The 24,841-nt window shown below is 44.9% G+C and overlaps 3 protein-coding genes across 3 annotated transcripts in view; 1 reads left to right on the plus strand and 2 right to left on the minus strand.

Annotated features, from left to right (window-relative positions):
- The window catches only part of LOC136932887 (protein D2), a 43,590-nt gene extending 39,723 nt beyond the window's left edge, over positions 1 to 3,867 (minus strand). Inside the window, exons 1-3 of the mRNA XM_067228189.1 lie at positions 3,774 to 3,867; positions 3,175 to 3,311; positions 2,951 to 3,083 (exon numbers count right to left, since the gene is read on the minus strand). Coding sequence (XP_067084290.1) covers positions 2,951 to 3,083; positions 3,175 to 3,308 — 267 coding nt within the window. The 5' untranslated portion in view covers positions 3,309 to 3,311; positions 3,774 to 3,867. The remainder of the gene's footprint in view (positions 1 to 2,950; positions 3,084 to 3,174; positions 3,312 to 3,773) is intronic.
- Positions 3,868 to 7,142: 3,275 nt separating this feature from the next.
- LOC136932767 (rho-related BTB domain-containing protein 2-like) lies at positions 7,143 to 11,085 on the minus strand. Its single transcript, XM_067228014.1, has 9 exons — positions 10,879 to 11,085; positions 10,679 to 10,782; positions 10,387 to 10,572; positions 9,337 to 10,274; positions 9,109 to 9,227; positions 8,701 to 8,851; positions 8,237 to 8,325; positions 7,945 to 8,050; positions 7,143 to 7,764 (listed from the first exon to the last, which is right to left on the minus strand). Exons 1-9 carry the CDS (start codon positions 11,068 to 11,070, stop codon positions 7,562 to 7,564), a joined length of 2,088 nt encoding a protein of 695 aa, XP_067084115.1. The 5' UTR covers positions 11,071 to 11,085; the 3' UTR covers positions 7,143 to 7,561.
- Positions 11,086 to 14,221: 3,136 nt separating this feature from the next.
- On the plus strand, positions 14,222 to 17,300 carry ido1 (indoleamine 2,3-dioxygenase 1). Its single transcript, XM_067228496.1, has 10 exons — positions 14,222 to 14,311; positions 14,847 to 14,942; positions 15,162 to 15,281; positions 15,406 to 15,524; positions 15,837 to 15,851; positions 16,022 to 16,121; positions 16,220 to 16,337; positions 16,516 to 16,567; positions 16,650 to 16,798; positions 16,891 to 17,300. The coding sequence occupies exons 1-10, from the start codon at positions 14,222 to 14,224 to the stop codon at positions 17,298 to 17,300; spliced, it is 1,269 nt and encodes a 422-aa protein (XP_067084597.1).
- Positions 17,301 to 24,841: the final 7,541 nt, after the last annotated feature.

The raw sequence follows: 24,841 nt of genomic DNA on the forward strand, positions 1-24,841 counted from the left end.
GATTCACACCGTGTTGTGTAAGAATAGGCAGTGACTGAACCGAATGGTTCATGGGTCAGCTTTACAGGGTAGTTATTATGACAAATAGGAACATTAGCTAGGGAAATAGAAACGCTGAATCCAGGCTAAATGAGCTCCTGTAATCCTACGTGCCAACAACACCCACCTGATGACACTGAATTTACAATTAGACAGACCTCTCACGTTACCCCAGGTCTCCTCTGACGGCCTGGGATGGTGAAGAGAAGCGCGGCTTCAGCCGTTCAAGCGGACGCCCGTCCACGGCTATCTGCAGGACGAGGCGTCGTCGCCTCGACAGGACATCGAATGCCTCTGGTGTGACGCTCAGCGCCAGCATTCCCCCGAAAGGAAGACCTTTCAGTAGTGGACTGGCAGGCTTTCCTGGGAATGACGGGGTCTGATGGAGAGGAACCCCCTCCCCCACCACCCTCACGTTCTCCACCGTGCCAAGGGCTGGGGAGAGAGTGGGCAGCTTTTGAGACAGCAGCCTGCCCTGTCGTCATCAGAACCTTGCAGAAAAGAACACCAAGACTCACCACCAAAAAAACATATAAAAAAAAATTAAAAAAAGAGGAGGAGGAGGAGGAGGAGGGGGGAGGGGGGGATCGTCGTCGTGCTTAAATCCTCTCTAAACGCCCCCACATGGTTTTAGCAAAGCGTAAAAAATCATTCACACAGAGGGAGACAGAGAAAGAGAGAGAAGAAGATATTGAGAGGAATAGAGAGGAAACAGCTATTAGCAGCAGTAAGCAAGCTCAAGAGATCATGGTGAGGCAGTTCTAATCGCGGTAATGGTTTAAAACCTCATACCGTCCACCAGACCCAAGAAAGTCTCCACAAAAACTAGGCTCTGTAATCCCCCCTGCTTAACACTATGCCCAGTGGCACCAAACAACCTCTCAACTGTCTTCATTTTCAGCAAAGAAAACTCCTGTGACCTGTGGTACTGCTTTTTAAAGAGAAGTCAAATGTATACTTGAACTGGTTTCAAGTTGACAACCACCGACTTTACACGCTCCGTGTCAGTAGGTACACGTATCTTTGTGTAGTCCGGACACTCCTGTGGCCTTTCTAAAGGGAAGCTTCACCCTCCTGTGGGGTTAAAGTCAACAACACAGGACTAAGAGCTGTATACTGCGCTTGGCCTGTTTAGCATGTGAAGAACTTGAAGCATGTTCGCCGTCGCCATACAGTATCACAAGAACACTCCTTCGCAATCTTGCTTATAGTGGTCCGTAGTGACCTATGACCTCCCTTCAGTGGTATTTATATATTTCCCCCTGAGACTGGAGTTGTGATGTAATTTTCACTTTAAAAACAACAAGAGGGGTTTCTACCGTCAGTGACAAAGTCATGTAGAAATTCAATAACCACAAGCATATCTCCTCCTAGTCGTTAGCACTCTACATCCCATTATAGATGCTTATGGTGCAATTAGGGCATCCAAGTGCTTTATAACAACACACTGGCCCTGCTAAAGAGGAAAGTAAGTCCTGTCGTGAACTAGTACTGTGAAGCTTACATGAGGCGTTCTTTCTGTGGCCCTTTGCTTTTGTTTCGGGTAATAAGAGGCTATTTAGAGGTGGGCTTGTTGGAACTCTGCCCACTTCGCCTCGTTAGAATTCCACGCAGGCGTTCCAGAAGCAGAATTGAAGTGGGTGTCACAGTGGGGAAACTCCGAATGACCACGACTGCGTCGCTGTGGCACCGGGCAGTGGCAGACTGGAACACACAGCAAGCATGGATCAAACTGAGGCAGATCCACCACACACACACACATACACACACACACAAACGCACACGTGCACAGTTTCTATTGTATCCTAGACTATAGTCTATCACATCCCAGAGACCTGGCTTACTGAGTATGTGCATGTGAAAAGTGTCAAGGAAACCAGGCATTACATTTCAAAGCCCAGTAAATAAAGTTTGTATTGATTTGATCTAACATGTAATCTGTTTTGCTGTCTGCCACTGATTCAGGCAATAAAAGAGAATCATGTAAGACAGCGTTACTGATAATACGACCATACATCAATTGGAGTTTGGGGAACAGAAGGGCAATAGATCATGATCAAGCTAGACTGCTTAGGTCTGGAATTTATAAAATACCTTCTAAATTGAGGTGGCTTTCAATTTAAGTTTTCATTTTAAAGACATAACATTTTGTCCAGGATGATTCCGTTTCTTTTTTCAATTCTACCCGGGGTGCCAAACTGTAAATGTTTTTTCAGATTTACTTCAATCCAAATATTCTACATATTTGAATATAATAGCCCTACAATACTAATAAAATTGTAATAGGAATTTTCAATTACTTGTATTTTGAAAATAATGGTAAAATAAAACGCCCTATTAAGTCGTATCTCTTCTTAGATGGGAAGATTATTTTATTAAGACTCGCTTGAATCATGAATCATTTTAATCTCTCTTAAACTCTCTCAAATCTAATCCTCCGTGCTTTGTTTTGTCCCCTGTTTGTAATTTGAAGATGTACGGTATACAGTATATTTTATGGTTTCATTCTAACGTTGCCAATATGCAGATGAGAAACATGGAATATATTTGTTCATTTTATGCATGCTTATAATACTATAATCTTTAAACTACAGTCATATTTCTAAAATATGTCTGGGCAGTTTTGAATAATCATTTAGGTCCACTATTTACAGCAGGGAAAGAACAGCTTTGAAAAAATAACATGGGGTTCTGGTGCCACCCTCTGGTGACCCTAGGCTACTGCAGCATTGACAATGTGCACACAAGAAATAAATCAGTGATCCTCAAACAGGTTTGGAAATTATGCTACGTGAATGCACTTGGGTTGGTTTGTTCATTACCATAATGACTAACTATTAAGACAATCTTCACTATAGGCTATAGATCATTTCATGTACTGCACTTTCTAGACAGATTAAGAACAGTATACCTTGTCAACTGTATTAAGACGGACCCGCGGAGCACCCCACTCTTGACTGATCTTCTCTCTGAGTAGATGTTCTCTGGAAATAACAAGGCACTTGCTGATGTCCAGGTCTGGATAGCTCACTTGCAATCCACCGCTATAAAAGCAGAGTTTGTTACAAAGTCAATGTTATTAGAGCCCATAGTCTCATATGGCTTAGTACGTACTGCAGAAGTCTAGATACTTACTTGCAGAAAGAGGCATCAGACCGGCTCAATGGTTTAAAGTCGGATTCAGAAGTGCCCCTTGTGATCTGATGCACCCCAAAAGGGCACCCCAAAAGGGCAGCAGAAAATGCTAACAGTTTGGGCCCCAGCATCATGGCCTAAAACAACAACGCTGTTAGGAGACGTGAGTGAGCAGATTCAAGGCATTTAGTTTCAGTTTTACTATTTCAGCCCACTTGTTAAATCTGTTTGAGAAAATGTAGGTCTTGGGTGACAGGCTATATACTAACACCAGACATTTGTAGACAATGCTGATTGACGATTGACAGCATATACCATATTCTATACTGCCACCGTGTGGAAGATGCAGGAAATGTGTAGGTTTAAAATAGCACTGGTGGTATTTGGTTACCAACCAACAACCTGCTTTTGGCCAGTATTATACTGTCCCAGTCATAATAAATAGTTAAATTCTGCCTTGTTCCTTATATGCTGTGAGTGGAGGCACTAGACCTACAAAAATGTCTGATAAGTCAGTAGCCTAATTGTTGACTGAATATTAGTCCTGGATAAAGCCAGTATGCTGGTCCAGTTATAGCCATATACAGCTGATATCCTACCTTCCGTTACGGAAAATGCAATACGTCTACGATACCGGATAGTATTGAGAAACCAATTTAAATATATCTTCGGAGTATGATAGAAAAGGCCGTGAAAATGAATGTCGACGTTGCAGAGTGGTGTCGTAGATAACAGCGTAGTTTACAAGCAAGTGCAATTCTCGCGGTAACAGTTGCTTACTAAATTTGTCAAGATTACTTGGACAACTTCCCATTTGACGAATAATACAGAAATGGTTACGTACAAGGTTGAAAGTGTGCTACTTTATTATTAAATAAACATTATTTACAAATTGCAAGAACACATGCTACAGAAATCCATATTTACTGCTCTCAAACAATACAGACATACTTCAACAACAACTATAGGCTACCTGTTGACGAGGGAAAATGTCGGCAAGGCTTTTAACACTGAGAAAACATTCAAGTTTTAAAACCAGCCATTTAAATACAATGCATCTTAAACTATGCGATTTACTCTGCAGAATATCGATATATATAGGCCTATGTTGAATGCTATAAGCTCCCTTTGGTTTGTGCTTTGCAGCGGTAAAATTAGCACCCAGACACATGGAAAGGGGTCTCTTAAGAGCATATTATTTTTCTAGCCTGTAATATAAATCCAAACATGAGCAGCCGTGTAAGGCTACTGCAAATGAATCAGGCTACATAATGTGTAAACATCCCAAGATCAAGCCAGCATAGATGCTGACGTGCCAATGCATGCTTTCCTTCCAACTGACATAAACAATTGCCTATGATCAATTATTTTGATTCTAATCAATGTTTAATGTCCACAAGCCATCCACTGAAATGATAACATTTAATGTGAAGCTAATGAATTTTGAATTAATCCCTGCTTTAATTTAATGTAGGGGGGGGGGGTTCCAAACTGATTGTAAAATGTGTAATTTCTCAAATTTGAGCTTTAACGACATGAGAAAACTGACAAAATATTTAATCACAGTTCAAGCTAACAAACAAAGCGCACTCTTACGATCCCCAGTGTTCACACTAACTTCAAGCTGAGATATGTAGGAATATGTAGCCTAGGATACACTAAAGAACACAACATACAGTACCATGATGCTGGTACATCATAGTAGGCTATAGGCTACACAAACTCGGGACCAGTCACAATATTTACATTCAGTGTCACACACATTAAGGCATGAGGTGTCTCTTGACGCAACGCATCAGTAGAGGAGGGTACATCTGCAATTTTAACTTAAATATGAATTCATAGAAGGTAAAAGATTGTCACGTGGAATACATCATCGTAATCTACAAAAAGAAAAATTGAAAATAAACTGCTGAGGTCAAACTGTCTATACATTCTATTGAGTATAGATTAAAAACAATAATACAGAATTTACAAATTGATAGTTTTGCATCATAATTTGCCATGACCAGGGTTCTAGTTTGGGGGTCTCACAAAATTTGTGTTTTTCCATCATGTAACAGATTTGTGGATATAATTTTCACGAGTGAATATCAGTTAGGCTAATCATACATTATTGTTCAAAATGTTCAAATTCCAAACATAAGATTTAATTACATAATGTGGGAAATATACAGATAGGACAGCAAAATAGTGTTTAGATTTTTTATGATGAACTTTAAGGAGACCACCCAAGAGTGATAGGAAATTTCGATCCCTTGTCAAGACAAACATTCAGAAATAAACATTCACTACAAAACAATGTTTTTACATACAGTACATTATATTTAAAAGTGAACTGCTAATGGATTTGGAAAGTAGGCAATGTTAAGTAATGTATCATTTCATGTTACACTTTACACATATAAACACTGTCTATAAACACTGTCCATACTAGTCCTTTCCTTTTAATCTTAATAGTGTACATGGTATAATTCACTTTAAGACTTAAGAGTCTTGTTCATGCAGTCTAATAAGCAGGTAAGGCTCACATCTCCTTACAGGCATTCTCTTCTGCATTGTAGTCACGGTTACGTTAAGTTAAAGGTCCTTGTATGGACTTCTTCATGGTCTGCTTTATTAAAAAAATAAATACATCTTAATTCTATTTTGTCCCATTCCCGTCTATTCTATTTTAGACAGCCTTTTTGCAAAGTATCCTAAAAGCAATTTTAACTTCTTTTTTTTTACCACAAGCAAATGCATTCAAGTGTGTTCATAATCTTACAGGGTGTTCTATAGCAGACCTCATCAGGGAAAGTGCCATCTAAAGAATCTCCCTATGCATTAAGATGCCCACATAGCATCTTGCCTTGTGGGATTTCTCTGATAATTTGTAGTATGAAACTACAGAGCAGTTCAAAACAAGCTAGTGTCATATTCAACTACTTCTCTGCAAGTCTATTTCTATCAAGTCCCACCTTTAGTGGCACATGGTGTACTTCTGTGTAATTGTACTCTGAGGTAACATTTATGTTAGAGTTTAGCTATGTTTGTTAATTAGCTTAATATCCTGTCTTAAGTAATTATATAAATACTCTAATGATTAAATGAGCACCATGGGTTTAAATCTATATAACTACAGTTGAAAGACAGATCTAATGCACTTCAAATATATTCTGAGAAGATTTGACAGCACACCAATATGTCCCTGGTTCAAATTACCCCTGCATTTTGCTTTAGATAAAAGCATCTACCAAATGAATACATAATCATTATTACATCAGATTATTCTATGTTGAGAGGAGTCCTTCAACAGCCATGGCTTGGTCAAAGGTCAGGTCCAAGACACAGTTCTCCCCAGGTCATGCGACAATCACACAGAATATCATCAAACACAAACATATATAACGGGCTGTGTTCGATTAGTGATAGGTGTGCCCTGGACATGAATGTCTTGCTATTCATATCAGTGGCCAAGTTGAAGCATTCACCATAATGATATAAGAAATTCTTTGATCTGATCTATACAATTGAGATTTTAAGGACAAATTGACAGTACAAAGCAAGTCAATATTCCAACATTCCAGATGCTTCCAAAGTTTAACATTCCATATATACTATACAGCATGGCATTTCTGTTAAAGCCAGCATTTTGAACTTGAACCGAAACAGATATTTCCCGTAATTAGATTCAATTTTGTCTTGCAAGAAGATAATAGGTCTGGAACTGAAGAGAAAGCCCTTTTTGTGACAGCCAGCCACACATCCCAAAGAGAACACAACATAAATGTAGATACTCACTCAAAACAACCTCAGCTGTTGTAAACGCAAACATTCAAATTTACAACTGTACAAAAGAGAACAGGTCTTACTAGACCTTCTATAGTCAGAGTGGTTTTATTCTATGATAAAAAACCAATTAACTGCAGAAACATAGCTATTTGGTAGCTTGTAGGTATAGATCAATTGTACTGTATATATTCTGTAGTTTTATAGATTGTACAACACTTATGGGTAGAGTGTTCTACATCACTGAGACTGAGTGTGCTGGTTATTGGGTGTTTGTCTGGTGCAGCTGATAAGCAACACTTTGTTGTTAATTCAAGTTAAGCAATGATTAGATGGGAGATGTCACAAAGCCTATTCATTTAACCTCAGTGAGAACACAAAGAGCACTACTGTTTTTTACTGATCTTTGAGGTCCGAGTCTAGTGGTCCTTGCTTTCCAATGAATGCGCTAGCAAGAAGTGTGAAATATTTCTTCATTGTTAGACTTAACTCACCCTACAAATCTACAGAGCGCAGATCAATCCATTTGGCCTACAACCAAATTTGCTGATCTTGTGTTTACAACCCTTCTTTGCCATTGGTCCCTAGAGGCCCTGGCCTACACCCGGAGGACCAATCAGATGACAGCCGAGGAACCAGATGGAGAGTTTGAAGAAGGAGATGAAGGAAGGTTCCAGAACAGCCACTTGCGTTTACACTGTCTGCGCTGATACAAGTAGTCTTCCTTATCCCGCTCCTTGCGTGTCCTCTGGTAGTGGTCGTCCTCCTTCAGGTACCATACTGGTGGCCAGCGATGTTTCTCAAAGTATTCCTGGTTCTCTGCAAGAGACATTGCTAACGTGTGTGAAATCCCAGTAAAATGAAAAAGGCAGTGAAGCAAATGAAACCTGTAGGGCCACTGATGTAAGCATTAGCGCAGGAAAAGTTAGCATTGCACAAAACACAAAAGGCTTGAGTCTAAATTGAGTCACCGGCCCTTTAATGCGGTTCTTGCATTACCTGGGGACTTGGCCTTCATGTCTCTGGGAAACTTGCGGCAGACACTGTTGTAGTTGGTGCAGATATGGTGGAGGCACCAGCCAGTGAGTTGCTGAGCACAGTGGAACTGCCAGACATAGGATATAAATCACTTAATGACAGATACGGTAAAGAACAGTATCACTAGAAGGGTGCATTAAAGCCGTGAGTCCATTATTATCTCGGAGCTTTCTCCTCATGGGTCAAGAAAATGTGACTCTGCATCAAAAACGCATTAACGCAGAACAATGGATTGCATCCAGCTTCGCTTTACCTGGGCCATCTCCAGATACAGTAAGACATCTCCATCAATATCAGCCCCCATCATGGAAGTCTCCATCAGCACCGTCACTGTATATAGTTCTACAACAAAGAGGACCTATTCATCAGCTATTTATCTACATTCGGGTGAATGTACATACAGTATGTACATAATACTCGTCAATGAACTCAGATAAACAACACTGCACAGACGATACCGAAGCAACAATGATTCTTTCGATCTATTTGTTCTTTGTTTTAGTGGTTTAGTGATGATTGGAAAATGATACTTTAATAATGTCTGTTTGTGTTGCCTGACTGTGTCTCTAAACTGTTTCTACGAGATGGAGGCCTTGTCTCGCAAACAAAATCTACCTATCGGGTACAAACACAGTAACCTGAACCTGATAAACACTTCAATAATGTCAACCGGTTCAATATCTAAACAAGCTGACAGGAGTGGAAGGGGACACTTACCGGTCAGGGCAACGAGGTGTGGGAGACACAGACGGTTGGCCAGAACAATGAGTTCCATGGCGTCCAGGTCTGCCCGGGAACAGAAGCGTCCGGTGTACAGGTATTCCAGCACGGCCCTCATGCAGCTGCGCGTCGTATTGGGAAACAACACCTACGGCACAGAACACAGACAAGGCGCAATGCAGCAAGACTTCCCATGGTTTTATATGGGGTTCTGTTTGCCTTCAAGCTGTAAAGGATGGGTTGGAGATGGGTTTAGCTCCGTGGCAGAGCTTTTGACTGCAGATAAAGAAGACCCGGGTTCAGATTCCCCCTGTACGACGCTTTGGACAAACATGTCAGCTAATGTCCTAACATTTTGTTACATTACTAAAGACCAGTTTAGACAATTTAAAAGGATGAATTTACCTCTTTGGTGCAACTCTCCACAAATGGTCCTCCAAACATGGCTGCCATCCAGTCACAGCTGGAGATAAGCAAGGGTTTATGGGCCATAATCGTTCCGTCATCCAGCTTAAACACAACATCTATAACAAATACAAAAGATAAATGAGTTCTCTTTGATTGTATTTTCCTTTCTCCAATGATCCTTCTGCTTTTAATCCTTCAAGGAGACACAAAGTCAAGTCCTCTCACCGGAAAAGGTTCCTTTGGCTAGGCATTCTTTAACTCGGTTGGTGCGGCGGACATGAAAGGCTTTGGTGATTTCCTGGTTCATGAACGCTTCGTTGTTGAGAATGTTGGCCACCATCATCCGCAGGTCGAACACTTCCAGCAGCTCGGCGATGTGCGCAATGTGCATCAGCTCCTTCTCGTGCTCGTCCAGCTGACCCGTGTACAGGTAGCGCAGCACAGCCCTGAAAGGCCCCAGCTGCATGGACTGGTCCATGTGCACCACGGTCATGGGTCTGGGGCTGTAAGTCACTGGGTCGTCCACCACTTCCTCCTGGATGCTGACAAAGGCCCTGCTCCAGGACGACAGCAGCCGGCCTCGACCTTCCAAGTCCCTCAGGGTGCCGTCGCTGGTGCAGGCTCGCAGGTTGGCCCTGCCGCCCTCGGCGCTGCTCTCGCACACGTCGAAGCTGGCGGCGCGCATCAGCAGCTCGCGTCCGGAGAGAGGGGCCGGCCGGGGGGGTCTCTCGGCCTCCTCGGGTCGCGTGTCCATGATGAAGAGGTCGTAGAACTTGGAGGAGGACGTGGCTAAATAAATCTTGTGGGCGAAGATCTTCTGTCTCTCCTGTAGGACTAAGATTACGTCAGCACACAACGAGTCTTCCAGAAGGCGGCCCGGGTGCTCGTCGGTGGTGGTCGGGGGAGGGGGCACTGTGATTATGGGTGGGGGGGGTTTGGGTGGCAGGAAGGGGGCCTGGAGGAGGGGTCTCTGAACGTTGCGCAGGTGGGACTTCCAAAACTGCAAGTGACGTCGTGAGATCAGGGCTGCACGGATGGCGTTGTCAAAGACATCCTTGACTCCGAACTGTGCCACAACACTGGTCTCATAATATGGCACTCCCAGTTCCTTAGCAACCTCCCTGCCTTTCTCTGGAGGCAGGATCTCGTTGGATTTAATGGGTCTGAAAGAAATGCAAACAAAATCCACAGCATTGATTTCAGATAGTTTCCACAGGCAGAGCAAGCAGAAAGTAAATGGGGGGAAAACGTGATGAATCTTCAATAAAAACGCACCTCGCCAAGGGCCTCCGGGCCCTATTGACGGCCTCCAGGTCAGCATAGCGCAGGTCCAGCTGACAGCCCACCAGGATGACTGGAGCACGGGGGCAGAAGTGCTTGATCTCAGGGTACCACATGGTCTTCACATGGTACAGGGAGTTTGGGTTGGCGATGGAGAAACACAGCACCACCACATCAGACCTGAGGGGAGGCGGGGATAGAGAGAGGACTACAGTACACACACACACACACACACACAGACGCCGTTTACTCAGTAGAACGACACACAGCTTCACGCAGATCGCACCTGCCGTAGGCAAAACGCCGATCCTTGTGGTGGTCCCCGAAAGTGTCCCAGAGGCGCAGCGACACGCTGACCTCGTCCACCACATCCCTGGAACGTTCCAGAACCTGATCGAAAGAAAGAGGCCGAGCCTTAAAAACAGTCTGCTACATGTCGCAGAGAACTGGATCTAAAAATGGTAAATGCGGCACTGCCCCACTCACCTCCTGGCAAACCCTGTACTGATCTATGGCCCAGACAGTGGGAACGTGTGTGGCGAGCAGCTGGTACTGAGTGAGCGTGGCGTTACATGCCCGGGCGCAGATAAGGCGCGTCTTTCCCACCGCATTGTCCCCGACGACCACGCACTTTATAGTCTCAACATTTGGCCTTTCATAGTCCATGTCAGAATCCATCAACTGGGACCTGTCAGGGAGCACAAAAGCAGAGTCTAACACAGCACCAGGTAACTAAGGAGAGTCAGCTACTTAGAGGTGTCCAAAAGGTACTTGTCAAAACATCAATAAGCCATGACCTCACACCTAAACTATTCACCTGAACTTACAGATGGAAGGGATCCAGAGGGGCCCCTCAGTCTCACATCTGCATTGCTCACACTGTCTGCAGTGCTATCAATGGCAGGTCATGTGACCAGCTCCCAAAAGCATCTGCCTGTGCCAGTTCAGAAGATCCCTGTCACTACTCGTTAAAAGAAAATGTTTAAAGGGAGGGCAAGCACCCAGGGATAGGGTTTAAAAGTAGCATGTGTTCGCGCCGGTGCATGCATGGCCTACATCTAAATCAGGCAAAATACAACCTGCACATAAAACAGCATGTCAGCAGCACATAAAATTGCACACAGTTATGTTTATGTCAAAAGCTACTTTCATCACCTGGTCATAAAATGATGCTTGTGCTTTTGCTACCAATCCTGTATTTGTCTGCTATGCCCTTCACAAATGTCAACCTTACGCAACTGTTAAGGTTGCAACCTAAGGTGCTGAGGTTGCAATTTCTTCACTCATCAAATTATTTGTGCAGATTATTGTGCAGATCAGCCTGTTCAAAGCCACTTCGTTAAAGCAGGCTGTGGCAATTATACCTCTTGTTGTAGACCCTAACTGTATATCTGTTTCTGATGTGTGATTACTGGTTCATTTCAGTGTAGTCTACTGCCAGCAGTCAATTGAGTATTCATAAATAGGCTCTTCAAAATGAAAGGACAATCTTTGCATACAACTGCAAAGGCAGCCTCGGCAGTAGCCTTTTACTAAACACTGTATAAAGGTAGATGAATTTCCCCTTATAAAACGATGAGTTCAGGTAACCAACTTACGTTACATCAACTCTGGAGAAAAACAACGTTTGGTTGCGGTGAGGTTAACCCGTCAAGAAGGGCAGTCTCGTGATAAATTGTTTTTAAAAAAAATAGACGAAAGCACCTCCTCTATGCAGTTGTGTTTCCGCGGCTTGCTGTTTGTAATCCAGTTTATCCATAATGCATTAAGCTATTAGAAATTTAAACTTCCAAGCTAGGCTATCAATTCCACATGATTGTTTTATGATGCAATGACCCACGAGCCATGAGTTAGCGAAACCTCTTGCGCGAGTTTGCAAAGGTAGCATAATCAACGTCATGCAATTGCAGAACGTTAGGATGTGACGTCTGAAAGGCCAGATGCTTATATTATTGTTTGCAGGCCCCATAACTGTACTGAATCCAGTAGTATAAACTGAGCTAATAAACATCAATCTTTTTAGGCTACCGAGCCAATTTACTGGTAATTCAGCGCTAGGCTACTGCTTCTGGCGACATGTTATGTAACACTCAGTGTGTGGTTTAAATGACATGTAATGGACTGGCAGGATTTTCATTTTAAATGCATACGCATTTTGCTAAAGTACAGTAATCGTGTCTCCTTACCGCAACATAGGGAAGTGGTGAATCGGATTGACCGACGTTTGAGACCGAGAGGGAAAGATCTCCATCGGATGCGGCTTGCACCTGACGGCAGCTTGAATTTACCTTCATCTTCGCAGCAAGGTTACCCGTCTTTAATGCAGGCTGTCGCAATTACCACAAATTGTGTCTTCTATTTATGACGAGTGCGTCCAACATAATCGCAACGTTTGCAGCGAACACTGTTCGCCAGGCTCGGTCCTTCGCCGAACGGCCACGTCCACCCAGCGCCGAAGAACCACCTCCTGTTACAGTCTACGTAACTAATAATAGAGGCACGCGCACTAACTTCAGTTCATTCATTATTCAGACAAACCTATTTTACAGCTGTATCTTAGAATTCACAAGACAAATAACTAGGATAGTTATCCTAGTGGTCTAATTATTTGGATCTACAAGTAGGCTACAGATTTAATCAGATTGTCATTTAGCCTAATTCGACGTTTTTGGAAATCTGGAGTTGAAATGTTCTCTCTCTCTCTCTCTCTCTCTCTCTCTCTCTCTCCCTCTCTCTCTCTCCCTCTCTCTCTCTCCGTCTCTCTGTCTCTGTCTCTCTCTGCCTCTGTCTCTCTCTCTTGCACGCACATACACACACAGCACATTCACATACACATTATGTTTCAGTATTTTTATTTGTTCAGTATTTCCATTTTAATTTGTTTGGGATCCAGTCACCATTTCACCTTCTGAATTGACTTTGAGAAAGAACTGTAATAGTCTACTGCCTTGCTGGAGATTTAATTTGACATGTTCAAAAACATAGTGTAAACCTGCATTTCCATCAAGTCGTAAATATTTCCCTTTCAAAACTTTTTAACCAGGCTAGCTGAGTACATGGATGTACCTGATGGGAGTCAGATGGCTGAGTGGTTAGGGAATCGGGCTAGTAATCAGAAGGTCCCGGCTATGCCAACCAAATGACGTTGTGTCCTTGGGCAAGGCACTTCACCCAACTTGCCTCGGGGGGAATGTCCCTGTACTTACTGTAAGTCGCTCTGGATAAGAGCGTCTGCTAAATGACTAAATGTAAATGTAATGTATGGTCTGATCCACTAGATGAGGCTGCTACACTGACTTGCTTCCCTGTGAAACTTTTTTATAAGACTTTATAATGACAATCCTTTTCAAGCTTTTGTATTTGTACTAGTCTAACATAGTATTGTTAATAAGCATCTTAAAAGGGCCCTAGTACATATGCTTATTACAAGCACTTGGATCTGAAGTGTTACCCAGATCACATAGAGTAATCCACAAGGGACCATTTACATGTACAAATGAGTTATTTGTAAATGTTAGGATAGTTATATAAAGGATAACCTTTTTTTCTTGTCACCATTACAAGACAACGTTAAAGAGACAGAAATGCTAAATAAATGATGTGCTCCTTGATCCTGCCTTAGTATGCACTCATAACCATGAGACATGGGTTTGTATAACATCAAACAGTGTCTAAAGGTCTAATACAATTGTGTAACAAAAGCTTCGTTGACAGTGGTTTAGTCTGGACTCTGTGCTAGGGTCCAGGCAGTTTTTGTTTGCTCGTTTGTTTATTGACTCAAAGAGCTTGAGGGATGTGGGGCGCTCATAAGGTTCCATTAACAGTCCCAATGGCCACTACTAGTCCAGACTCAGAGAGACTCTCTCTGGAGGCTTACCACATATCAGCAGAGTTAGGATTCATCCTCCCTGAACCTTTGGTATGTAAATATGTTTATGGTATTGTACAACACAGGTTACTTTTGCTTGTTAAACTTGCTCTGGTGTGAATTTCATTCTTGTTTTTTACTGTTGGTTGAATGTAAGTAGTGTTGACTGCGGTGAGAAATTTCTTAAACAGTTTAGAATTCAAAGAAAGTCTTTGCATGTGAAATCGGTACACTTTGACCAATAACTGAGGCTGACAGACTGGGTTGGGGTTTCTGACAGTTAGGCCTATGGACGGCATGCTCAGTGTGACTGTGGCAGCTACTTGAACTTGACTGTTTTACGATTTATGTCTTTAAAGTTTAGATTTGTTATTTACTCCAGGCAAGGTAGAGAAGGAATGTTAAACTGGCGTAGCTTATGTTTTCGCCAGTTCAGCAAACCTGTTATCCTCTATCCTTAAGTGAGATTGATGTTATGATCAACTACTCAACTATTCAACTACTCATCAATTACTCAAACATATACGTAACGTAAGTTACTTGTTTTGGGATTTCATACTTATCTTCTTATCATCCTCCACCAAAGACAGAGGTACCTCCCTACTATCAACCATGGATGGAAATAGCTCAACATGTCACGGAACTAATAGACTCTCACATGTTGCGCTCCAGAATTCTCCAGGTACCATAACCCCCGTTTTGACTTGCAGTAAAACCAGCCTGCTTTGGTTCCAAGTGCTTGAATTTTTAGAACATAAGAAGTGGATGTGACCTGAATGTGTCTTCAGAATTAATGTTCTAAGAACGATCAGGGAATTCTAAGTTCTAAGTGCACTGCTACACAACACGTGTGGGTTTCATGCATGTGTCAGTCAGACTGTGTGTGTAATTTGCCTCCCAGATGCCCATGTTGAACCCTGCGTTCCTGGAGAGCCACAGAGAACTTCGCATGGCCCACTTGGCCCTCAGCATCATGACGATGGGCTACATATGGCAAGAGGGAGAGAACGACACTGTCAAGGTTACCATCCGTCCCTTTACAAAATGCCCTTCAGTGTTTCAGGCTTACCTTTTGTCTTTGAAAACTTGGAATCGGTTCAAAATGAGTGCTGATCACCACTATGTCACATGGATACCCTCATTAGATGCTTCCTCGGAACCTGGCTGTTCCATACTGGGAGGTGTCCCAGCGCCTAGGGCTGCCCCCCATCCTTACCCATGCAGACGCAGTGCTGGCTAACTGGAGGAAGAGGGACCCAGATGGGTATGGACACTAGTCCAGGAAGTCCAACCCTCTTCCTGTGAGGTCACTTCCTGGTAGGCCACCCTCCAGTAGGTTTTCATCTGAACCTCAGTTGTAACAAACCTGATTCAGCTTATCAGCAGTGAGATCGTTATTAGTATCAGATGCAGTGCATTAGAATTGGACCAGACATCTACAGGGTGCTGTTCTCCAGGAACAGGGTTGGGTCGCCCTGCACTAGACTTCTTGTCTATTCTGTTCTAAATGCATCTACTAAGGACCTTTTTCCGTGTTTCTTTTTTTCATGTTCTGCCTCGTCACTTCCCGCTTCAGACCATTCGACATGGAGTAGGTATCTTATAAAGAAGATGCATTTGTTGGTTGTCTCTGGTAGTGTTTCCACACTCTGATGGAGCTGTTGGAACGTCATCACAAATGCACTCAGACAGCTTTGTGTTGTTGATGAGGATGTTGGGAAGTCAGCCATGTTGACCATGTTTTTTTTCCCTCCCTGGTAGCAACCTGGAACTGCTGCTCTCCCTGCCCGGGGGTGATAGCGTGCGGGGCTTTTTTCTCGTCACCCTGCTGGTGGAGAAAGCTGCAGTCCCTGCGCTCACGGTAAAGTCTGTTTAAAACACTTTGTTGTGGATGAGGCACTGCCGAGAAACACCGTGGTGGATCTTGTGGGTGGCAGCATGTCTTATTCTGCGTTTCAGAGAATCCCTGTTGTGATTAATGGGGTTCGGGATGGTGATGTCAAGACTGTGACCAGAGCCCTCGAGGACATCAGCCAGGGCATCAAAGACATGACAGACAAACTCAAACTGATGCATGGTACGAAGAACCGCATGGCCTAAACCCACACCACTGTGCCACAGAGCACTAACCAGAGTCACATGTTCCACATTTGTTCCAAACCTCTCTGCTCTCCTCTGAGAATATATTTGGCTGTTTGTGTCGGGTTTGTGCATATTCTCATACTGGGAAAGTGTTTCTCTGCTGTTGTTTCCAGTGTATGTGGATCCATCAGTGTTCTATGGAATCGTGAGGATCTATTTGTCGGGGTAGGTGAACAACTGCTCTCTAAAGCAATGATAACATAACATGTTTCATGTTAAACAAGTAAACGTGTGTGTGTGTGGTCAGGTGGAAAGACAACCCGTCCATGCCAGAGGGCCTGGTGTATGAAGGAGTTCAGGAAGAGCCCTTGGAGTTTTCAGGAGGAAGTGCTGCCCAGAGCAGTCTGCTACACTGCTTCGACCAGCTACTGGGGGTCCAACATGAGCCACAGAGTGGTAGGAGACCCCAGTCAATCATGTTAGTGTGACAGATCCGGGAATAATGTAGAGGGAAGGGCATGCTCACATATCCCGTATCCCGTACGTAGGTGCCTTTCTGACCCGCATGAGGGACTACATGCCCCCCGCCCACAAGCGTTTCATCCGGGACATCTCGCGGCAGCTCCCGCTGCGAACCTTTGTCCAGGAGCAGGCCAGCGAGCCCCTGACCCGGGCCTTCCAGCTGTGCGTGGCCAACCTGCTGGCCATGCGCAGCTACCACATCAACGTGGTGAGCCGCTACATCACGGTGCCCGCCGCACGCGCGCGCCAGCTCCGCGCCCAGGGGAAGAGCTCCGCGGGGGACACGGTCAGCAGGGCGCCCACCGTGCTGGAGGACAGGGGGACCGGAGGCTCGGGCATCATGTGCTTCCTGAAGTCGGTGAGAAATCGAACCCGAGACGTCTCCCTTCCCGTTAAGGCCAACGACAACGGGCAGGGTCTGAATGGATCCTCATAGGTCACATGACCTTTTCCAGTGACCACACAATGCAGCAAGCACACAAACAAAGCAAACACAAAAGTTACTAAATGAGGTGAAATCACATTGCACTCAATGTTTTATATCTGTTAAATCTTTTAATAAATGACTGGACCTTTCTGAGAATTCTTTGTAAATGCTTTGTTCTTGAGGGCTGTCTTGGTAGTAAACAGAGCTCTGTTTTTGCTCAGCAAGAGCGATGACACTCAGTCAGTCCAAGCTATAATATAAACCATCAGTGTTTGAACGAATGCAACCGCTAATCTCTTCACTTAACTTCAAGTAGAATGCAAAGAATGTAGCGGAAGGCTAGCTCAGACCAACTGTGCTCTCACCACAATCCACAAATCCTGGATGACAAGTCAAGTCATCTTGTTCTTCGCAGCAATTATTTTTAGTGGGACCAACAAGTTTATAATCAAGATTTTGCTTCGATAGGATGTAGTAGTAGTTGATGGCGACTAGAAAGAAACTGCAGATTGAACATTCTGTATATTTCAAGTACACCGATTTAAATACTCACACGTTCCTTTTAAAACAGCAATCGTTTTCCCATAGTAGCGTGCAGTACCCCAGGACACCAGAGAGAGGCAGTAAAGAGGCTCCCTGAGCTGAGGAGTTTCTGCCTCACCAACAGCTGAGGGACTGAACTGTACGTCCTACACTTTACCTGGCACACATGCTCCACATAGTCTCATACGGGGTCTATAAATAGCCAGGTCTATGATCTCGGCTTCTGTTCAAGAGATAGGCCGTAACAAGATAAGATTAGGTTATGAGACTTTATGAATAGAAAGACTAATGCTGCCTGTTTAACAAGCAACACATTAGTCAGACTAAGACAACTTTGCGTTTGTTCATGGTTTGTACATTTCAGAATGTGGCCAGATAAGAGCTCTCCTTTCTCATAAGAAGCCATTGTCAGGCTTTTACATGAGGTACGTGAGGTATCTGAATGGAGTTTTTATATTGCAGTACAATGCACAATGATGTGGAGATACATTTACATTTAGTCATTTAGCAGACGCTCTTATCCAGAGCGACTTACAGTAAGTACAGGGACATTCCCCCGAGGCAAGTAGGGTGAAGTGCCTTGCCCCAAGGACACAACGTCAGTTGGCATGACCGGGATTTGAACTGGCAACCTTCGGATTACTAGCCCGATTCCCTCACCGCTCAGCCAACAGACTCCCACATATTGCAGTACAATGCACAATGATGTGGAGATACACCTGTAATCAGAGGTTCCTCTGGTCTACCTGCCATCCTCCAGCCCACATCCAGCCCTCACATGCCCAGTGCTTCCTGGAAGGGTAGAACATGGAAATCCCAGAGACAGAAAGAATGGGATTGTGCCACAAATGGCTTGAGTCATATCATCTTCACCTCTCCTGGCTTGTGTCCATTGGCGTTTTATTAAAATAATACTGTTTTACGATCAGATAAGACGGTCGATGTGGCAATCTGCCATGGAAAGCCTAACCCACAAACTTAGGCGATCTACTGTATCTCACTTTCTCTTTCCACATACAGTACAGTACTATGTAGACATGCCAAAAATGTTTCTAGGTTAAGCCAATCTTTTTAACATTCTTTATTAAACACACATGCAGTGTGTTGCCGGTTTACACATATACTTTACGACAATCCCAACATTCAGATACCAATGTGTGGTTGTTGAGTCATGTAAGCTGTTCCAAAAGATCAGTCAGACAAGCCTGCTTCATTCATATTCCCTGTAACTCACACTCAACTCAGAGCCTGAGACGTGTCACTTGTAAATCACGTCAAGCAGCAGGAGGGATAGAGAGAGATAGGGGAGAGAGGGGGGAGGGGAGAACGGAGAGGAGAGAGGGAGTGCTGGGTGGGCAAAAAGGAGGTGGCTGAGCGGTTAGGGAGTCGGACTCGTAATCTGAAGGTTACCGGTTCGATTCCCAGCTGTGCAAAATGACGTTGTGTCCCTGGGCAAGGCACTTCACCCTACTTGCCTCAAGGGGAATGTCCCTGTACATACTGTAGGTCGCTCTGGATAAGAGCGTCTGCTAAATGACTAATAACATGTCCTAACTGATCTGATTAGAACCCTTCACTGCGGCCAAAGCAAATAATCCCCTTCCTTATTGCCCGATTGTGGAGGAGTCCCTGACAACCTGGAGGTAAACAAATCATCTCCAAGGATGTGTTCATTGTGTGGCCGAGCCTGTACTGTCTGGGAAGAGGGAAAAGTTCAGGATCTTGTAACAGCGGCTGGTTTCGGGGGAGAACGTGACACACCAACACACGCCCTCTTTTCTCTCCCGGCCCCACACGATCATTCCCTCGGTGCCACGGAAGAATGATGTGTGTGTATCTACTAGAATTACATTGCGTTAGACAACGGGGAGACAATGCCAACGGTCTTTTCTTTATCGGGTCATAGGTCACCGGGTACACTGAAAATCCAGAAAGCTTTAAATCTGTAGCGTGTTTAACCGCAGCAAACAGACAACAACGTCAGCGACATTCACAGTTTGCGCTGGAGAATGGTTACCCCAGAGATGTTCTCCTCTTGGTATAAAATGAGACACCGGTAGAATGAAGATGAATACCCAGCATTCAAGGCGGTTCCCCACGCAGGGCTCGCTGGAATCTGCTCGCGTCACGGCTTTTTGTTCGAAAGGTTAACGCAGTCATGAGAAGAATGACCCGACCGGTGGCCAACTCTGGCACTCACCACTAGCTGACTCACCCCTGGCCAGGTGTGGAACAGAGGCACAAACACATCATGTGACTCATCATGTGACTCATCATCATGTAAGGCATCATCATGTGACTCATCATCACGTCCCATCCCTGATTGACAACATGGCCCTGAGTCTGACCTGTCGCCGTTGTACCTCATGTTGCCCCCCCCGCCAGCCCACAGCACTTCCTTCTCCTCCCCCCCTCCCCTGCCTGAAGCTGACATCCACCTCCTACCTGCTCCTGCTCCACTGACTTCCTCTTCCTTCAAAGGTTGTCCGTAATGTCACCTTCAACCGCCGGCGCCCACACACTCACGGTATCGCCGACCTCCCATCGAGGGCGTAGAACCGAGCAGCAGGAAGTTACCCTCCGGGGGGGGGGGGGGGGGGGGGGGGGGGGGGGGCTCTCCCGCACACAGACGGAGCATCCACTCCTCCCTATCTCCCTGTCAAACACACCCACGGACGCCTCTGCTCACTGTGCATACAGAAACACTGAGATCGTTTTGCTTGATATGGAGAGCGTGACCGGACTCAGGTGTAGGTTACACAGCAGGTAATCGAAGATAAATACTAATCACCTATCTACGGCGTGGCGAATTTGCAAACACTCAGGAACTGCAGATTCCTATCATCAGGAGGCTGTTCACACCTGCCTTTTCAGTGTCCATTAAACTCATCCTGCTGTTCGCCTGATTGAGATTGAGTGGCAGCTGTTTAAAACATTGTCTCTTTTACAACCAGGTGATAAACATGCTGTGATACCCTACGTGATTACTTCATTTCAACAAATCTCCTGTAGGCATCCCACAGGAGACTCCGGTAACATGATGCTCTGCATATAAATTTCGAAACCCTCCAGCGAGTAATCTATATGAAACTGTGCATATCTACAAACCATTGAAAATAATTGGACTCTGTGTAATTTATAGTCACAGTGATCTTGTACAGCCTCAGCTCTGACTGTAAAACTCAAGAGACAGGAGAAAGAGGAGATCTATTTTTCCAGAAAGGCATGGAGAGAGAGAAAGAGAGAGAGAGAGAGAGAGAGAGAGAGAGAGAGAGAGAGAGAGAGAGGAGAGAGAGAGAGAGAGAGAGAGAGAGAGAGAGAGAGAGAGAGAGAGAGAGAGAGAGAGAGAGAGAGAGAGAGAGAGGAGAGAGAATGAATGTCCAGAAGAGCAGGCATGGACACCCTGTACTATTGTACACTGCATAGTTTCCTGTTCTGCTACATGGACCTCATTCATCCATACAAATGACTTCCATAAGAATGGTGCTTCCTTTGGAGTGGAGGTACATGAGAAATTGTATGAAAATCCTGGAGGGGTCTTCTAATCCCAAACTTCCCAGAGAAAACATTCCTCCTCCCAGGCGAGATCCGGACTTGTTCACAGAGCTGTGGAAGAATCTGGGTGGGCTGGAACCAAGGCCAGAGGAGGGTCAGGGCCAGGGGAGAGTCAGGGCCAGAGGAGGGTCAGGGTCAGGGGAGGGTCAGGGCCAGAGGAGGGTCAGGGTCAGGGGAGGGTCAGGGCCAGAGGAGGGTCAGGGTCAGGGGAGGGTCAGGGATAGTGGAGGGTCAGGGATAGTGGAGGGTCAGGGTCAGGGGAGGGTCAGGGATAGTGGAGGGTCAGGGCCAGAGGAGGGTCAGGGCCAGAGGAGGGTCAGGGCCAGAGGAGGGCCTGGAAGGTTCAGGGTCAGGGCCAGGTCCAGGGCCAGGTCCAGGTCCAAAGTGAACTAAAATGAGTGAACAATGCTAGAAATGAATAGATGACTTACAGTAAGACACTCAAAACTCTCCAAAGCTTCCTTTTAAGTAAAGTGTTACTAATATTCACCATCACGGTACTTTTTTCTCTGGGTTGTTACACATGATGCATCACTTGCAAAATTGAAGTGCTCAGTTTAATGAGACCACTTTCCAAACATATTTTTCCAAAATGTTCCACTATTGTCCAGGAACGTCAAGACAGAGTGTCTGGCCAGAAATAACACACAAGTTTTAAATAGCCTGATAGTAAAAACGGGATGACAATTTTTCCTTCTTAGTATTTGCTTTTCTCCATGCCCCCCCTCCCCCTTGCCCCCCAACCCTCCCCCACAGAAAACACACACACATTTAATATAAACACCCAATAGGGTGGCATCCAGAGTCTACAAACCAATCTATGTGCGTGCGCACACACACGCGCACTCAGCAGGGGTCAGAATATTCCAATTCCAACTCCAGTCTTCAAACAAGAAAGGTCTATAAAATGCAATTACCCAGAAAAGAGTCTTGTAACACTGCAACGTACTGTGACCCGTTTGGTACTTTATTGCACATATTTGCATGCAGCATAATGGAGATGATAACTGCTTCCTTTATGGAGAAAGAGCCTGCATTAGGTGTACTAAACACGACGAAGCATTTTTCGGTGTTTTCACTTCCCTGCTGTTTCAATGATCACCGAGTTCGGATTTTCTAGTCATTCTGCACCGTGCAGTAGAGGTCTGAACGTGCAAAACAATTTCGAAGAGCCCTCGTAATCTTGTAATATGGGAACAGATTTGGGTCTAACCCTGGATTTAAGTGTGGCACGCGGGGAGGCTCCATTAACGGCGGAGACACAAATGGATTCGAAAGCCGTGTTTGTTTCTATGAAGAGATTTGCTCGGACTGGATGGATCCAGTGCTAGCAGGCAAATGGTCGGAAGAGTGCCGTTCGTTAGAGTTTGGAGGAGAGTTAGATAAAAGATCGATAGGCCTACTGAGCAAAGTGGATGCGAAGAGAGTTGGTTTTCATGGCACAAGACCGAAAAGAAAAGCATGTACGCTGGGCAGAAAGCTGTGTGTTTGCCCAGGCTGCCCTGGTTAGTCATTTTCCCACCCCGAACCCACTGCTCTGGCCCCAATCAGGCCTCGGAGAAATTGCCCGTCACGCAGGAGCTCCACAGTAGCTCGAAGTAGACTGTCTCACGCAGAGGAACGGAGGCTATTCCAGAGCTCTCCTGTTGAGTCTGAAGCTTTAAGGTAAAGTGCAGGATGTTAATTAGAGGGTTGAAGATGTGAATGAGGTGGAAATTGTCTAACAAGATGCAGCACGAGTTAAAGTGCGTCTGTGCTGCCTTTGAGAAATCACTCCTTACTGCTTTGGTAAAAAAAAAAATCCACTTTGTGCATTTCATGCAGGAGAACTTTGCAGGAGAACCCAGTAAAGAGTCTGTCATTGAATCTTGTTGTTGATGGCAAGATAACAGTGGAACACAGAGTCCACCTCACCGTAGGAGCTGATGGCATCGTTCCCGTGGAAAGAAAAGTGAACCAGCTCTCGTCTGTCTTCACTGACTGCTGAGAGCCTCAGTCAGACACAGCAGGATCAGATTCAGCACCACTTTTCCCACAATCTGGCCTTTATTAGTTCAGCTAATAGCAGCCCTCAGAACCAGGTAGATCTGAACACCCCCACAGAGAGAACACTGAACTGTGGCTTTATTCAAAGCAGCTTAAAATACCTCCTGCATATCACTGAGGCCAAGAGCACTATGCCCCTTGCTGGCTAGCTCTCGTGGTGCTTCTTGTTAGGTTATGCAGTCTTATTACATGCAGTCATGAAACCATATAGGGTCTGACCTAACCCAGTGAGACTGAATCTATCAAATGTAACAATCACAAAAACTCGAAAATATATAGAACGTTGCCTACAGCCGATGGATTCGGTCAATTACTTTGCTGATTGAATTCAGTTCAAAGGTGAACCAACATTCTTGAGTTTCTGCCAAGTCTGAGAGAATGGGCTTTGAGGAACCATTAGCACAGCAGGCCAGCGCGTCTTCCTTCATGTAAAGATCTAAGCACTGATTCAGCCAGGAGACTGGAGCCTCTCAACACACCTTTGATTGCTAAATCCTTCCTAACCCAGAGGAAGCCACCTAAGCCACCTCAGTCCAACATGGGACGCCGTAAACTAAACGTTGAGTCACAGCGGATGAAAGGAGCGTGGCAACTTTCCCACTGACAAATGACTCGTCATAGTTTAGTCGGAAGCTATGTTTGGCCAAGATAAAGTACTGTGCTTTGAGCTCTATATCCTCTGCTGGTTGCGTCTGGCGTCTCTGGTGTGTGTAAGAACAGTGTTCTCCAGAACATGTGCTCTCTGGCATGTTGCCAGATGAGAAGGCCCAGGCCACTTGTTTCCTCTGCTGTCTCTAACACGCCGCTCGCACGCTGCTCTCGAAACCCTCCTTACTTACACATTGCGTCCAAGGATACCCCGTTGCAAAAGCTTTCTCACGGTTTAATTTCCTGTCAAACAAGATGCGTCATCGTGTATTGAAGGGGGTGTCGTCACGACGACAGGCCAGGCAGAGACATTGATGAAACAACCATTACAATTACAGGACTCCTCTATCCCATTTCCACATCCACCAGTAAAACAGCTAACACACCGCTGGCCCATGATCTACTTAGGGGAATCCTAAACCCTACTGTGCTATCTATAGCCTAGCCCTGACCCCTTTAGGGACCATGACTGTTCTAGGTAGAATGGTTCCGTTTTCAGCGCTAAGTAAACAAAAGGCTAAATCTAATGTTATCTGCATGAAGATTAAGTTTCCAGCAAGCAGAGTGTAGAAAGCAGCTGGTCAGAGCAGAGACAGCCTCTGGGATGCTGATGGCCTCAAATATGAGCAGGTGAGGATTGAGCTGCTTTCCAAGCACATGGGAACCCATTTAGCAAAGTGTGAAAGAGACTGGCTATTTGGCACAGACAGGGGAGGCCATTTGAACTGTGTTGCACTATCAATATCTCCAATCATGGG

The sequence above is a fragment of the Osmerus mordax genome, chromosome 24 (genome assembly GCF_038355195.1).
Source record: "Osmerus mordax isolate fOsmMor3 chromosome 24, fOsmMor3.pri, whole genome shotgun sequence".
In the NCBI taxonomy this organism is placed as follows: Eukaryota; Metazoa; Chordata; class Actinopteri; order Osmeriformes; family Osmeridae; genus Osmerus; species Osmerus mordax.

Coding starts and splice junctions, on each gene's coding strand:
- ido1 (XM_067228496.1), top strand. CDS start 14,222: ATGGCCACTACTAGTCCAGACTCAGAGAGACTCTCTCTGGAGGCTTAC. Junction 16,122..16,219: donor CTGCAGTCCCTGCGCTCACG/GTAAAGTCTGTT, acceptor TCTGCGTTTCAG/AGAATCCCTGTTGTGATTAA. Junction 16,799..16,890: donor CCAACATGAGCCACAGAGTG/GTAGGAGACCCC, acceptor TCCCGTACGTAG/GTGCCTTTCTGACCCGCATG.
- LOC136932767 (XM_067228014.1), bottom strand. CDS start 11,070: ATGGATTCTGACATGGACTATGAAAGGCCAAATGTTGAGACTATAAAG. Junction 10,783..10,878: donor AGTACAGGGTTTGCCAGGAG/GTGAGTGGGGCA, acceptor TCTTTCGATCAG/GTTCTGGAACGTTCCAGGGA. Junction 10,275..10,386: donor GCCCGGAGGCCCTTGGCGAG/GTGCGTTTTTAT, acceptor CATTTCTTTCAG/ACCCATTAAATCCAACGAGA.